Consider the following 14,799-nt stretch of genomic DNA (forward strand, 5'->3'; position numbering starts at 1 on the left):
CTCATGGCCATTGAGAATAATTCAGGGATAGGAAATGCATTCAGCATCACTAAGTCTGCGGCTTTTTCCAGCAGCTTTCCTTTGGTTATCATCATGTGTAAATAAGCTCTCACTTTAGCTGCGACTTTCACAAATCTTTTGTCAGGGCAAAAATAATTTATTTGAGTAGTTTTAGGCTAGAGATAAAACAAGAGAATCTGTATATGCCACATGATGCATTTTGGGGCATTTAGATAGGACATATTTGGGGTATATAAATCATTTTTATGGATTGGAGAACGAAGAAACACAGAATGGCATCGGCCTCCTCTTTTATTATGATAGAATATCACTCCAACATCATTTCAATTAGTCATAGACTATAGAGTTTGATGGCCAACATCACACACTTGTTTAAAACAGAATCTAAAACATATCCCTACCGTTCAGTCCTACATTTCCATGAATCATATGGTAATAATGTTAAAATATATCTGGAACCCAGGGAATTCATAAATGGATCGGTGTGTGAAGATACAAATCTTTCTTTGACGCTTTTGTGGTATCCAATTCCCAGGATGCTAGCATCTCATAAAGGGTTTATCTTTGCCATAAAAATATAGCATAAGTGATAAGGAAAACTACATATTTATTTATTTAGTTAGTTATTAAGTTGTTTAAACATTTGTATCACATCCTATATCTCAAGATCTGAGGGAAGTATACAACATCTTGATAAATTTAAAACAATAAAAATAATGTTTGGAAGTCTTATTATCATTATTATTTACTTTTTTTATCCCTCCTTTCTCGAAATATAGGGACTTAAGGCTAGTCCTGTTGCCTTTCATTGGCTTAGCAGTGGTTTCCAGTCTTTTTTTTGACCAGGGACCATTTAACCAGGGACCACTTTGACCAGGAACCAATCTCTAACATTAGTACCAAAAGGGTTATGAATCTATTTTTGGTCAGCTTTAGATTCAGTTTGGTTATTTGGGGTGCTGATTTAGAAAATTGCACTGGATAGACCACATCAACTCTATTTTCTGATACAAAACATATGCCATCTAGTGTTTGCCATCTACTCACCCACAGAAAACCATATTTAGTAATCTAGAGTTGATGTGGTCTATCCAATGCAATTTTCTTAATCAGTACCTCAAATAACCCCAAGAACAGGCCTAAAATGAAGACACCAAGGTGCCCCACTTTCAGGCACCACATGGAACGGTTCCATTCAGGAGGAAGAAGGAGGAGGAGAAGCAGCAGTCAGGAGGCTTGTTGTCACGTCTTTTATAGGTAGCCTTCCTCTCCCCTCCCATCATCCCTGTTGCCTCAGCACGATATGAATCCCACCAATGGGAAAAAGTGGGATAGAAATGAATGAAATAATAAATCCAGACTGACAAAGTTTTGGAACACAATACACCAGACACCAGGTTTGTGGAAGAGAAAAAAGCTTGGATTATTGATGTCACCATTCCAGGTGACAGTTGCATTGAGGAAAAACAACAGGATAAACTCAGCTACTATCAGGACCTCAAAATCGAACTGCAAAGGCTCTGGCATAAAGAAGCACAGGTGGTCTCAGTGGTCATCGGCACACTGGGTGCTGTGCCAAAAGATCTCAACCGGAAACAATACACATTGACAAAAATCACAATCTGCCAACTGCAAAAGGCCACCTTCCTTGGATCTGCGTGCATCATTCGAAGATATGTCACAGAGTCCTAGACACTTAGGAAGTGTTCAACCTGTGATTTTGTGATACAAAATCCAGCCTATAGATCTCATTTGCTGTGACATACTGTGTTTTTGTGTCAGTAAAACAACAATAATAAGGTTGCTCTCGTTGCAACAGTGTAGTAACAATGAGGCCATAGACCATATTTTAGTTCTTGGAGACCACTGGTGATCCATGGACCACAGGTTAGGAACTACTGGTTTATCGTCTCAATTTGAAGGTTCAGTGCTGATTTTTTATTAAGCTGATAGGAAAATTGTGCCAATTGTGTATCCTGTCTGATATGGGCGGGATAGAAATAATGTAAATAAATAAATAAATAAATGTTGGCCTACAATTCCCATCAGTTCCATTTAGGGTGGCCAGTAGGAAATAATTATGGGAGCTGTAGTCCAAAATATGTGGGCTTCAACTTTGTTGGACCTATTTTGATTGTTTTTAGATAGAACCCCAAAATTTTTAACCAGAACCCTAGTTGGAGCCAAATGCAAAAGAGTAACTTCAAGCAAAGGGTGGAATGGAGAAGTGGCATCTTAGAATTAAGCATGTGTTTAAACCAGAAATATCTTTCAACCCATTCCTGAGCTCACAGTCTGGCTAACCACACAGAAAATGGCTAGTTTTCTTCCGTCTCACAAGCCTAATTTAGAAAGAGGAAGGAGAACTCTTTTTTTGCTTCACTGCGTCCTATTCTTCCTTAGTAATTGTGAGTAGGGAACTGCAAATAGCACCAGTAGATCCTGTCTCCTTTCCATCCATTCATGGCTGAATGAATGAAAAGTTACAAGACTTTGATTGGCCTTAATGACAACACATGGCCTCAGTAAATTAATAAACACAATGGCTACACTCCAGGGTAGCTTGGTTGAATTATTGGGACTGGCATGGAATCTCTGCGCTTTGCCTAATAAATGGGTACATTGTATGGAAGTGTGCCCAAACTAAGTTTTAGCCCTAATCGTGTTTTCCTTATTACTTCACAAATTGAAGTGTAACTGTACTGTATCCAAAGATGGTAAAGAGAGTGGTTTGAGGCTAATAATTTTCAAAGGCCTGCTGGAACCACCAGGTTTTCAGGTCCCTGTGGAAGGAGGTTAGTGTAGGGGCTTGCCTAATCTCTCTGGGGAGGGCGTTCCAAAGTCAGGGGGCCACCACCGAGAATGCCCTCTCCCTTGTTGCCACCAACTATGCTTGTGACAGAGGTGGGAGTGAGAGGAGGGCCTCCCGGGCAGATCTTAGAGCCTATCTTCTCATAGGAGAAAATTTGATCACAAAGATAGGCATTTAGGGCTTTGTAGATCATAACTTGCACATTGAATTGGGACTGGCAACTTATCGGCAGCCAGTGGTGTTGCTTTAGAAGGGGTGTTGTAGTTAGCTCCAGTTAGAAGCCTCACCCTGTTAGAATATTTGGCTATGATTTACTAGTGCAAAGAGGAGGTATGGCCTTGAAAGCAGTGGTGGGAAAAGTGTGTCCCATGGATCCTCACAGTCCCCCAATTTTTGCACTAAAACCACTCTGAGGTTGCAAAAGAATGTATGCCAACAACGCGACACCTCAAACCCCCAGAGGTCCTCTGAAATACTTTCTCTTTTGGACGAGAAATGATGTAACATAACTTCTAGTTACTGTTTGGAATTGGACTTCTGCAGCCATAAAGATGCCCATCCCTGCATTAAAACGAACTCAATAAAGTGTCAGGTTATGAGTTGTTAGCACTATAAAGGTGATGCACTACAGTGACTCCAGATTGTTATGGAAATAATACAAAGTCCTGTTTGCCTGTTCTGCAGCTACCTTCTTACACACAATAAAAGGTTGCTGCATGAATCTCTTTTGTGCTTGCCTTCCAATATAAGGAACACGGGCGGCCGGGGGGGGGGGGGGGTCAAAGCTGAATTATATGATTAGGTTTTTATCAAAACTGTTGAGCTCTCCTGAGACTATCTGTAGGTGAGCAAAAGGGAAGAGCAGCCAATGAGTTAAGAAGAATGTCTTAGAAGATTTCGTTTCTTCTAAGGATTTCATTTCACATGTACATACTCACAGTTTTAAATAAACAGTTTACTGTACACGTTGGATTACACTATGTAACACAACGTTACGTTCCACCCGCAAAAAGTGAAAATCCATGAAGTAGGGTGTGTTTGTGTGTGTGTGTGTGTGTGTGTGTATCTATATATATAAAAATGCTCTGTGCATAATGAGTACCTTAAAAACAACAGAACCAATGAACGAAATCACACTAAATTTGGCAACGAAACATCTCACAACACAAGGAGTGACCATCACTCAAAAAATTATGATTTTGTCATTTGGGAGTTGTAGTTGCTGGGATTTATAATTCACCTACAATCAGAGAGCATTCTGAACTCGGTCAATGATGGAATTGAACCAAACGTGGCACACAGAACTTCCATGACCAACAGAAAATACTGGAAGGGTTTGGTGGGCATCAACCTTGAGTTTTGGAGTTGCAGTTCACCTCCATCCAGAGAGCACTGTGGACTCAAACAATGATGGATCTGGACCAAACTTGGCACAAGCACTCAATATGCCCAAATATGAACACAGATGGAGTTTGGTGGGAAATACACCTTGACATTTGGGAGTTGTAGTCACTGGGATTCACAGTTCACCTATAATCAAAGAGCATTCTGAACCCCACGAACAACAGAATCGGGGCAAACTTCCCACACAGACCCCCATGACCAACAGAAAATACTTAAGGCCATCCAATCCAACTCCCTTCATCAGGGCAAGAAAACGTAATCAAAGTCCTCCTGACAAAGAGCCATCCAGCCATCGATATAGATATAAATAGATATGATTCACACACAGAGAGATATAATATCATAGATTTGAAAGGGACCCTTAAAGAAGAACAATGATATGTTGCATGTTCCAGGGTTGGCAAACCAGACACTCTCCACATCAACACTGACAAAGAAACAGCAAGAAATACTGTTTACCCACAAGCATAAAGAAATTACGTATATTCGAAACCAACACTTTCTCATTACTTTATTTTTCAGATCAACAGACTGGGCCACAGCAATGCGTGGCAGGGGACAGCTAGTATGTGTGTATGTGTGTGTGTGTGTGTGTGTGTGTGTGTGTGTGTGTGTGTATATATATATATATATATATATATATATATATATAGCATTCCGAGAGTGAGGTAAAAGTGAGGATAGATTTAAAGGCACCACACTTTTTTTGCTAGATATAAGGAAAGGGCTATAAGGCTATGATTTACATACTGCTTTGTATCCCCCCTCTCTTTTATGATTGGCTGCCTCTCTCTTGAGGGGGAGGGTGAAACCCCCTTCCACACAAAAACCCGCAAAACAGCGAGTCCGCGAAAAGTGAACCACGAAGTAGCGAGGGAACACTGCACTGACATAATAAACATATTGATTGACTGAAGAAGAGAGTTCCAGGGTCTTGGAGCTGTCATGGAGAAGACTTTCTATTATGATTCTTCTAAGCCAGTAGTTCTCAACCTGTGGGTCCCCAGATGTTTTGACCTTCAACTCCCAGAAATCCTAACACCTGGTGAACTGGCTGGGATTTCTGGGAGTTGTAGGCCAAAACACCTGGGGACCACAAGTTGATAATCACTGTTTTAAATAGACACATGAGAGTGATAATGCAATAAAAGCCTTGACATCAAGGTATGGCCAGGCAAGGCTGTGAGGGACAAGGGACACACGCACAGGCACACACAAGGCAGGACAATGGGATTGTGCTGTCGCACGCTGGGCCTGTACAAAAGACATAAATTCTGCGTGCCAAATGGGACGCCGGGGCTGCTTCAGATTAAAGGCCTTTGGATTTCCTTAAACAGCGTCTTTAGATTGCTCAAAGGTTTAACAAAGTTTATTATTGAAAACAAACAGGTACTTCAAGGCTTTCTTCATAGTCTATTGGCTCTCTCAATCTTGTCCACTGGGAACAGGCACTATCTTCATAACTGTATTTTAACTAATGGGGAAATCCTAAACTTCTAATCTGGGCAGTCTGTCTTTGCCTCTGTTGGCGTGGAGCCCCTACACCAACTGCTTCTGGCTTCCGCGAGTGACCCTTACCAAGTAGAGCTTTGTAGACTTCCACGGGAAAAAGAAGGAGTTCAGTTTTCAGTGATGGCTGACTGAAGTGCTGTGAGAATGGATTCCCTCAGCAAAGGAGCTGTAAGGCTGTATATCTCCCGGCCAAGCCATGGGGCCTTTTCTCCCCGGCCAAGCTATGGGCTGTATCTCCCCGGCCAAGCTGTAGAAGATGAAGCTTTCTACAGAAGCTCTTGGTTTTATGTCCTAAATGAAAGGCTTCTCTGTGTGGACTGGCCCAAAATGGCTCCTATTCCCTCCAAAACCCAAAAAGGGGGCGGGACCAGGGGACCTAATGATAATTGACAGATGGCTTGCCCTATGATTGCAGCCAAAAGAAGCCACCTATCTGCAGAGTCCCTGAAACTTAGGACTACAACAAACATTCAATGCAAAGCAAACAAAACTGGAGCTCCTGGTACAGCTGTACCTGCACACGGATGCCACCTCTGTATATTAAGTATTTCTTTGCTGCCACTAAATACTTATTATTAAGGTTTCTTTTACTGCCACCTTCTATTGCTTCATAGGCCACCTCCTTGCCAGAATGTTTAAGAAGACACACAAACCCTTCAGGTGAAATGAAACAAGAATATGTTGTTTATTTTGTTCTTGAACAGTAAAGTGTTGTGGTTTCAATAAACCGACAGGCTATACTTTTACAGAGAATGGTCTTATAACTTGAGTTTCTCAAAACAATGTTCCACACACAGGAAGACAAACAGGTAATTTTGAACCTTATGAATCCTCTTTCCACACCAACACTCTAACACTATAGAGGCCTACTAAATTTCTTACGCCTTCTCCCTGAAGTCTCTATTTTCCTCAAAGGGGTATCTTCCTAACAAACAGTTCCCAATACTCTTCCTTCCTTCCTTCCCCTTCAAATTTCCTAACTAACTCTTCAAACACCAAACTCCCAACTGACAATTATGCCTGCCTTAGCTCCTTCCTTTCCCTTTGGCTCTGCCCATCTCCAGTTGCTAAACAACTCCAATGTCATCAGTCAATCAGACCGCACTTCTAGCCATGAAGCTGCCTGAATGGTCCACGCCCGTACTACCCTTAGCTTTTCCAAGCCATGCCTGTCTATTGCCTTCACACCAACCCTGTAAGGTAGACCAGTCCATTACAAATGATATCCAAAGGAACACCTCTCTCAAAGATCTTTTATGGAAAGACTAGCCATCCCCTGCCACGCGTTGCTGTGGCCCAGTCTGGTGATCTGGAAAACAAAGGAATTAAGAAGTGTTGGTTTCTAATATAGATAATGTCTTTATGCTTGTGGGAAAACAGTGTTTCTTGCTGTTTCTTTGTCAGTGTTGATGTGGCAATTGTCTGATTTGCCTGCTCTGGAACATGCAACACATAATTGTCCTTCTTTAGGGGTCCCTTTCAAATCTAGGATACTATATCTCTCCCTGTGTGCGTGAATCATATATATCTATCTATATCTATGGCTGGATGACTCTTTGTCAGGAGGGCTTTGATTACGTTTTCTTGCCCTGGTGAATGGAGTTGGACTGGATGGCTTTAAGTATGTGAGAAGTTTGCCCCAGTTCTGTCATTGGTGGGATTCAGCATGCTCTTTGATTGTAGGTGAACTATAAATCCCAGTAACTACAACTCCCAAATGTCAAGGTCTATTTCCGCCAACTCCATCTGTGTTCATATTTAGGCATATGGAATATTTGGAGCCCCTGGTGGCGCAGTGGGTTAAACCCTTGTGTCGGCAGGACTGAAGACCGACAGGTTGCAGGTTCAAATCCGGGGAGAGGCGGATGAGCTCCCTCTGTCAGCTCCAGCTCCTCATGCGGGGACATGAGAGAAGCCTCCCACAAGGATGATAAAAACATCAAATCATCCAGGCGTCCCCTGGGCAACATCCTTGCAGACGGCCAATTCTCTCACACCAGGAGTCACTCCTGACACGACCAAAAAAAAATGGAATATTTGTGTAAAGTTTGGTCCAGATCCATCATTGTTTGAGTCCACAATGCTCTCTGGACGTAGGTGAACTATAACTCCCAAACTCAAAGTCAATGCCCACCAAACCCTTCTAGTGTTTCCTGCTGGTCACGGGAGTCCTGTGTGCCACGTTTGGTTCAATTCCATCATTGGTGGAGTTCAGAATGCTCTTTGATTGTAAGTAAAATATAAATCTCAGCAACTACAACTCGCAAATGACAAAATCAATTTTTTGAGTAATGGTCAGTCCTTGGGTTAGTAGGTGTCTTGTGGCCAAATTTGGCAGCAATTCGTCTAGTGGTTTTTGAGTTATGTTAATCCCACAAATGAACATTACATTTTTTATTTATATAGATATGGTCCATCAGGTAGCCTGGACCCAAGCTTATCAATTTTTTCTCGGTCCCATGGCATGTATGCAATTGATGCTACCATGTAACTGAATCTACCATTCCACAATGAAAGCACTCAACCAATGGAGGGTTTTCCTCTTAGGAAATATTGCCAGTGCTCATTATCCTGGTAGCTGTTAAAGTGTAATTATATTGTGATGATAGTTTAGCCAGCTATAAACAATACTTGAGATTCTTAGTCACCAAAGTAACCTTTTCCGAGGGAAGCAGGTTGCTAAAGAACCCAGAAGATGTTTATATTCTTGGGTGCCAGAATTAATTTTTAACTGCCTGAAGCAACGAGGCACCTCAAACGTTGCGCTTCCTGGATTAGGAAACTATAAATATTATTTACATTTTCCATACAATATTGCTAGTCTCCATAGGAAATGGGCATAATTAAAAGGCTTGTTACAATTGTAAAATGGTGTAGCCTAATAGATCTAGGTGTGGATTAGGAGATTTTTAAATTCCACAAATTCAAAAGACAATTTCAGGACAATCTCTTTTTCACCTAGCCAAAGCACTTCCCCACTGGTCTATGAGATAGAAATTAAAGTGGCATCATAGTGCTATGCACATGCACTGGGGTTAGGGGCATAGAGCCCCCTTGAAAATGCTATTTTTTTTAACCTGAGAGAACACTGTTCTTGGGATATGTAGATTCTCCAGCATGACTTTACGGTCAACTTTCACCAGACATTGACCATATGGAGCACTAGCAAATGCATAGAGAATTATTTTCCCCTGGCATCTCTGAGTCCTCCATAGAATCATAGAATCAAAGAGTTGGAAGAGACCTCATGGGCCATCCAGTCCAACCCCATTCTGCCAAGAAGCAAGAATATTGCATTCAAATCACCCCTGACAGATGGCCATCCAGCCTCTGTTTAAAAGCTTCCAAAGAAGGAGCCTCCACCACACCCCGGGGCAGAGAGTTCCACTGCTGAACGGCTCTCCCAGTCAGGAAGTTCTTCCTCATGTTCAGATGGAATCTCCTTTCTTGTAGTTTGAAGCCATTGTTCCACGTCCTAGTCTCCAAGGAAGCAGAAAACAAGCTTGCTCCCTCCTCCCTGTGGCTTCCTCTCACATATTTATACATGACTATCATATCTCCTCTCAGCCTTCTTCAGGCTAAACATGCCCAGCTCCTTAAGTTGCTCCTCATTGGGCTTGTTCTCCAGACTCTTGATCATTTTAGTCGCCCTCCTCTGGACACATTCCAGCTTGTCAATATCTCTCTTGAATTGTGGTGCCCAGAATTGGACACAATATTCCAGATGTGGTCTAACCAAAGCGGAATAGAGGAGTAGCATTACTTCCTTAGATCTAGACACTATGCTCCTATTGATGCAGGCCAAAATCCCATTGGCTTTTTTTGCCGCCACATCACATTGTTGGCTCATGTTTAACTTGTTGTCCACGAGGACTCCAAGATCTTTTTCTTCTGTAATTCTATTCCTGTGAAGTTTCCATGGCATGCTTTTAGTGCTACCAACCATTCTCTGTTACGAGTATTTGCTCATGTCTTTAGTTTTATTACTGGTCTGCTGCATTGCTTCCACTTTTTGTTATCATTCTGCCAGTTCTTGGTTTTATGAATGTGTGATTTCACCATATTTGGTTTAGTAAGTTCCGTCTGAAGAAAAAAGAGGAAATATTCTCAATGAAGAAAACTCACATAGGCTGTTAGTATGGCTTCTGAGGAAAATAATGATCTGAACTTGAGCAAGGGACAAGCGATGTCTCCAGTGCCAGCTGAGCTATGAAGCCAATGCAGGTTTTAATATAAACTCTTAATGACCTATCCAAGGTGCAGAATATATTTGAGGAGGAAAAGTTCAGCACATTGGATAACTCCTTTGACATTAAGAATAAGACCTGGAGTGAATTCACCGTGCCGCAGCATGGGGTGCATCTACACCAGTGGTTCTCAACCTGGGGTCCCCAGATGTTTTTGGCCTCCAACTCCCAAAAATCCTAACAGCTGGTAAACTGGGAGTTGTAGGCCAAAAACATCTGGGGACCCCAGGTTGAGAACCACTGATCTACACTGTTGAATTAATGCAGTGTGATACCACTTTAACTGCCTCGGTCTATTAAATCCTAGGAGCTGTATTTTGCCTTCTGTATGAAACAGTGGTGGCCCCTTGGCAAACTACATATCCCAGGAGTTTTTTATTTGTGGCTCTACTTTCATGGAAATCCTGCACTTCTAACCTCCACAAAAGCGGAAGGCCTTGTAATATAACCAATACATACTGAACATAGGAGACAAAAATCCTTACAAAGACTAATACCACTAGTAATAACTAAAGCAATCTTACTTCTAAAATATGGTGCTGGGACAAAAACAGATACAAACAGTATAACCTGAGATCTATTTCAAAGGGATTTCACATTCGGAGTTCATTTTTGAAGTGTGTGTGTATAATTTAAAACTCAAGATTTGACTGTAGCCTTTATGTGAACGTCAGCTGCTTAAGAATTTTCTGTTTGTAATGGGACTATAGAAACAAGATGTTCAAGAAAGACATTGACATGATAACTGACGTATGCCTTGAGTGAGATGGTAAGAAAGGGAGCAATTAATCCTTCTAAGAAAGAACAACACATTATGATGTAGGCAAGAAATTGGATGCTTAATGTTAGGTTCATGTCTTTTAACATATGTGTTTTAATGGTCTTATGTCTTAAAGGTAAAGTTTTTCTATTGACATTAAGTCTAGTCGAGTCTGACTCTGGGTGGTGGTGCTCATCTCTACTTCTAAGCTGAAGAGCTGGCGTTGTCCGTGGATGTCCCCTAGGTCATGTGGCCGGCATCACTGCATGAGCACTGTTACTTTCCCGCTGATGTGATACCTATTGATCTACTCACATTTGAATGTTTTTGAACTGCTATGTTGGCAGAAGCTGGGGCTTACAATTGGAGCTCACCCCATCCTGTGGATTTGAACCACCTACATTCCGGTTAGGAAACTCTGCAGCTTAGCGGTTTAACCTGATGCACCACCACAGCCCCTTTCTTATGTCTTACATATGTATTTTAACTATGTGGTACCCCACCTCAAGCCTTAAGGAGTAGCAATTAACAAATAATAACAACAATAATAAAATAATAATAATAATTACTTGGATCTGCGCGCATCATTCGAAAATACATCACACAGGCCTAGATACTTGGGAAGTGTTCGACTTGTGATTTTGTTATACAAAATCCAGCATATAGATCTCATTTGCTGTGACATACTGTGCTTTTGTATCAATAATCATAATAATAATAATAATAATTATTATTATTATTATTATTTAAAGATTGAACTGCAAAGCCTCTGGCACAAGCCAGTAAAGTGGTCCCAGTGGTGATCCGCACACTGGGTACAGTGCCTAAAGACCTTGGCCTGCACTTAAACACAATCGGTGCTGACAAAATTACCATCTGCCAGCTGCAGAAGGCCACCTTACTGGGATCTGCACGCATTATTTGTCGATACATCACACAGTCCTAGACACTTGGGAAGTGTCCGCCATGTGATCCAATACAACAGCCAGCAGATTGATCTTGTCTGCTGTGGACACATCTTGTTGTGTTTCAAATAATAATAATAATAATAATAATTATTATTATTATTATTATTATTATTATTATTATTATATTTGTCACCTCCCTCTCCTTAAGGCTCAAAGTGTTGTACCCCACCTCGAGCCTTAAGGAGTAGAAATTAACAAATAATAGTAATAGTAATAGTAATAATAATAATAATAATAATAATAATAATTTTATTTGTTACTTGCCACTCCTTAAGGCTCAAGGTGGGGTACAACACATTATTATTATTATTATTATTATTATTATTATTATTATTATTATGCTTCCCCACACCCCACCCCATAATTGAGCTCTCCTCCGCCAATCACCTGCTTCTCTTCTTTACCTCACCCATGTTTTTAATTAGTTTTAATCAGTTTGTCTTTTAATCATTACATGTAACCCGCCCATTATTATTGTGCCTATGCTTATTGTAATTTTTACATTGTTATGTATGCATATGTTTTATGTTAATATGATGCTATTGTTTATTGTTTACGTTTTCGGTTTGTGCTTTGGTTTTTTCTTTATTGTAATTGCTGTTTGGGCTTGGCCTCATGTAAGTCGTTCCGAGTCCCCATGGGGGAGATGGTGGCAGGGTATAAATACATATTATTATTATTATTATTATTTTCCATTTCCATACTAATAAGCCCTTGGGGCCATGGGGGCACTGTGGGTTAAACATCTGATCTACTGAACTTGCTGATTGGAAGGTGGTGGTTTGAATCCGTGGAATTAAGTGAGCTCCCATTGATAGCCCCAGCTTCTGCCAACCTAGCAGTTCAAAAACATGCAAAGGTAGATCAATAAGTACCGCTCCAGTGGGAAGGTAACGGTGCTCCATGCAGTCATGCCGACCACATGACCTAGGAGGTGTGTCTACGGACAACGGCGGCTCTTCAGCTTCAAAATTGAGATGAGCACCAACGCTCAGAGTTGGACTACAAGAGAGGAGATTCCATCTGAACATGAGGAAGAACTTCCTGACTGTGAGAACTGTTCAGCAGTGGAACTCTCTGCCCCGGAGTGTGGTGGAGGGTCCTTCTTTGGAAGCTTTTAAACAGGCTGGATGGCCATCTGTCAGGGGTGATTTGAATGCAATATTCCTGCTTCTTGGCAGGGGGTTGGACTGGATGGCCCATGAGGTCTCTTCCAACTCTTTGATTCTATGATTCTAGACTTAATGTCAAGGAGAAACCTTTACCTTTACTAATAAACTCAGTTCTCTGTTATCAGCCTTCAAGGATTGCCAAAGGGATTGCCAAAGGGAACACCTTCACATGAGTGCAGGAGAAGGCTATCTTGAATTTTGAGTTTGTTCAGTACTACTGTTAAAGAAAACGTGAACCACGTTAGTTCTGCAAAGAAAAAGCCCTACTGTGTTTATATACTTAGTTTCACACCTGTTTTTCCTTTTTTTTGCAAAATTTGTGAAGTGTTGCTGGCTTCCAAAGGAAGTGCCTATGTGATCTTCTCCATTGCAAATGTTTCTATTTCTAGGCAACTCCTTTCCAGCTGCCCCTGAAAAAATGCTCTGTGGTTGGGAACGGTGGGATTTTGAAGAAGAGTAACTGTGGCAGACAAATAGATCAAGCGGACTTTGTCATGCGGTAAGTCTTTGTTTCCCCCCTCCCTTCTTCCACAGCCTTTGAATGCAACCCTGCCTTGTTTGTGGCTATTCAACTGTAACTGTTCCTCCTTTCTGTTCCTCCTGGGGTGATTTATAGGAGTGTGTACAAATCTTGGCAGGCATCCCTCCACTTTTCTTGCAAGGCCTTTTAGAAGGAACAGAGCAAAAGTGCCTTCGTCAAAGCGAAAGAACAAGAAGAGGTCTACTTTGTCTGGTTTCATTATGAAGAACTTGTGACCCAATTTTTCCCAAGAGAGGATAACAGAACTTGTGAACTGTGGTTTAATATTGCACAGTATACATCTATTCCACAGATTTAAAAAAAACTAGAGCGCATATGGATTGTATGGATTTTAACTGTGATTTTTTAAATACTATTGATAGTTAATTCCATTTTAATGTTTGTATATGTATAGATTTTCAATTATATTGAAATGCTTTTAATGCAAGCCAATTTGGGGCTCCTTTGTAGAGAAGAAAAGCAGGGTATAAATAAACATAAACATAAAGACAATAATAAGGCTAGGCTATGTCTAAATATAGTAAACATAGAGAATATCACTAAAGATCTTGTTCTGTTGCGCGCTGGGCCTGTAACAGCTGTACTTTTTTATAGGATGTATACTTTAAGCCCAGCGGGAAGCCAGGGGTGCCTCAAAGAGGTTCTCAGGGATTTTTCTGAAGTGATGGTCTTTAGAGTTTTTGATGATGCAACAAAGTCTTTATTATGGAACAAACAACAAATCTTCAACAAATAGGAATATACACCCACATGTGGTGGGAATGATGCACTCCACTTAGTGGAGTGCCGCAGGGTTCCATCCTGGGCTTGGTCCTGTTCAACATCTTTATTAATGACTTAGATGAAGGGCTAGAAGGCAGGATCATCAAGTTTGCAGACGACACCAAATTGGGAGGGATAGCCAATACTCCAGAGGACAGGAGCAGGATTCAAAACGATCTTGACAGATTAGAGAGATGGGCCAAAACTAACAAAATGAAGTTCAACAGTGACAAATGCAAGATACTCCACTTTGGCAGGAAAAACGAAATGCAAAGATACAAAATGAGGGACGCCTGGCTTGAGAGCAGTACGTGTGAAAAAGATCTTGGAGTCCTCGTGGACAACAAGTTAAACATGAGCCAACAATGTGATGTGGCGGCAAAAAAAGCCAATGGGATTTTGGCCTGCATCAATAGGAGCCTAGTGTCTAGATCTAGGGAAGTCATGCTACCCCTCTATTCCGCTTTGGTTAGACCACACCTGGAATATTGTGTCCAATTCTGGGCACCACAATTGAAGAGAGATATTGACAAGCTGGAATGTGGGCGACTAAAATGATCAAGGGTCTGGAGAACAAGCCCTATGAGGAGCGGCTTAGGG

General features: G+C 41.3%; 1 protein-coding gene across 1 annotated transcript in view; it reads left to right on the top strand.

Annotated features, from left to right (window-relative positions):
- Positions 1-14,799, top strand: part of ST8SIA1 (ST8 alpha-N-acetyl-neuraminide alpha-2,8-sialyltransferase 1) — a 148,856-nt gene that overhangs the window by 58,664 nt on the left and 75,393 nt on the right. Inside the window, exon 3 of the mRNA XM_060776535.2 lies at positions 13,286-13,395. Within this exon, the coding sequence (XP_060632518.2) occupies positions 13,286-13,395 (110 nt within the window). The remainder of the gene's footprint in view (positions 1-13,285; positions 13,396-14,799) is intronic.

The sequence above is a fragment of the Anolis sagrei genome, chromosome 5, assembly GCF_037176765.1.
Source record: "Anolis sagrei isolate rAnoSag1 chromosome 5, rAnoSag1.mat, whole genome shotgun sequence".
Taxonomy (NCBI): domain Eukaryota; kingdom Metazoa; phylum Chordata; class Lepidosauria; order Squamata; family Dactyloidae; genus Anolis; species Anolis sagrei.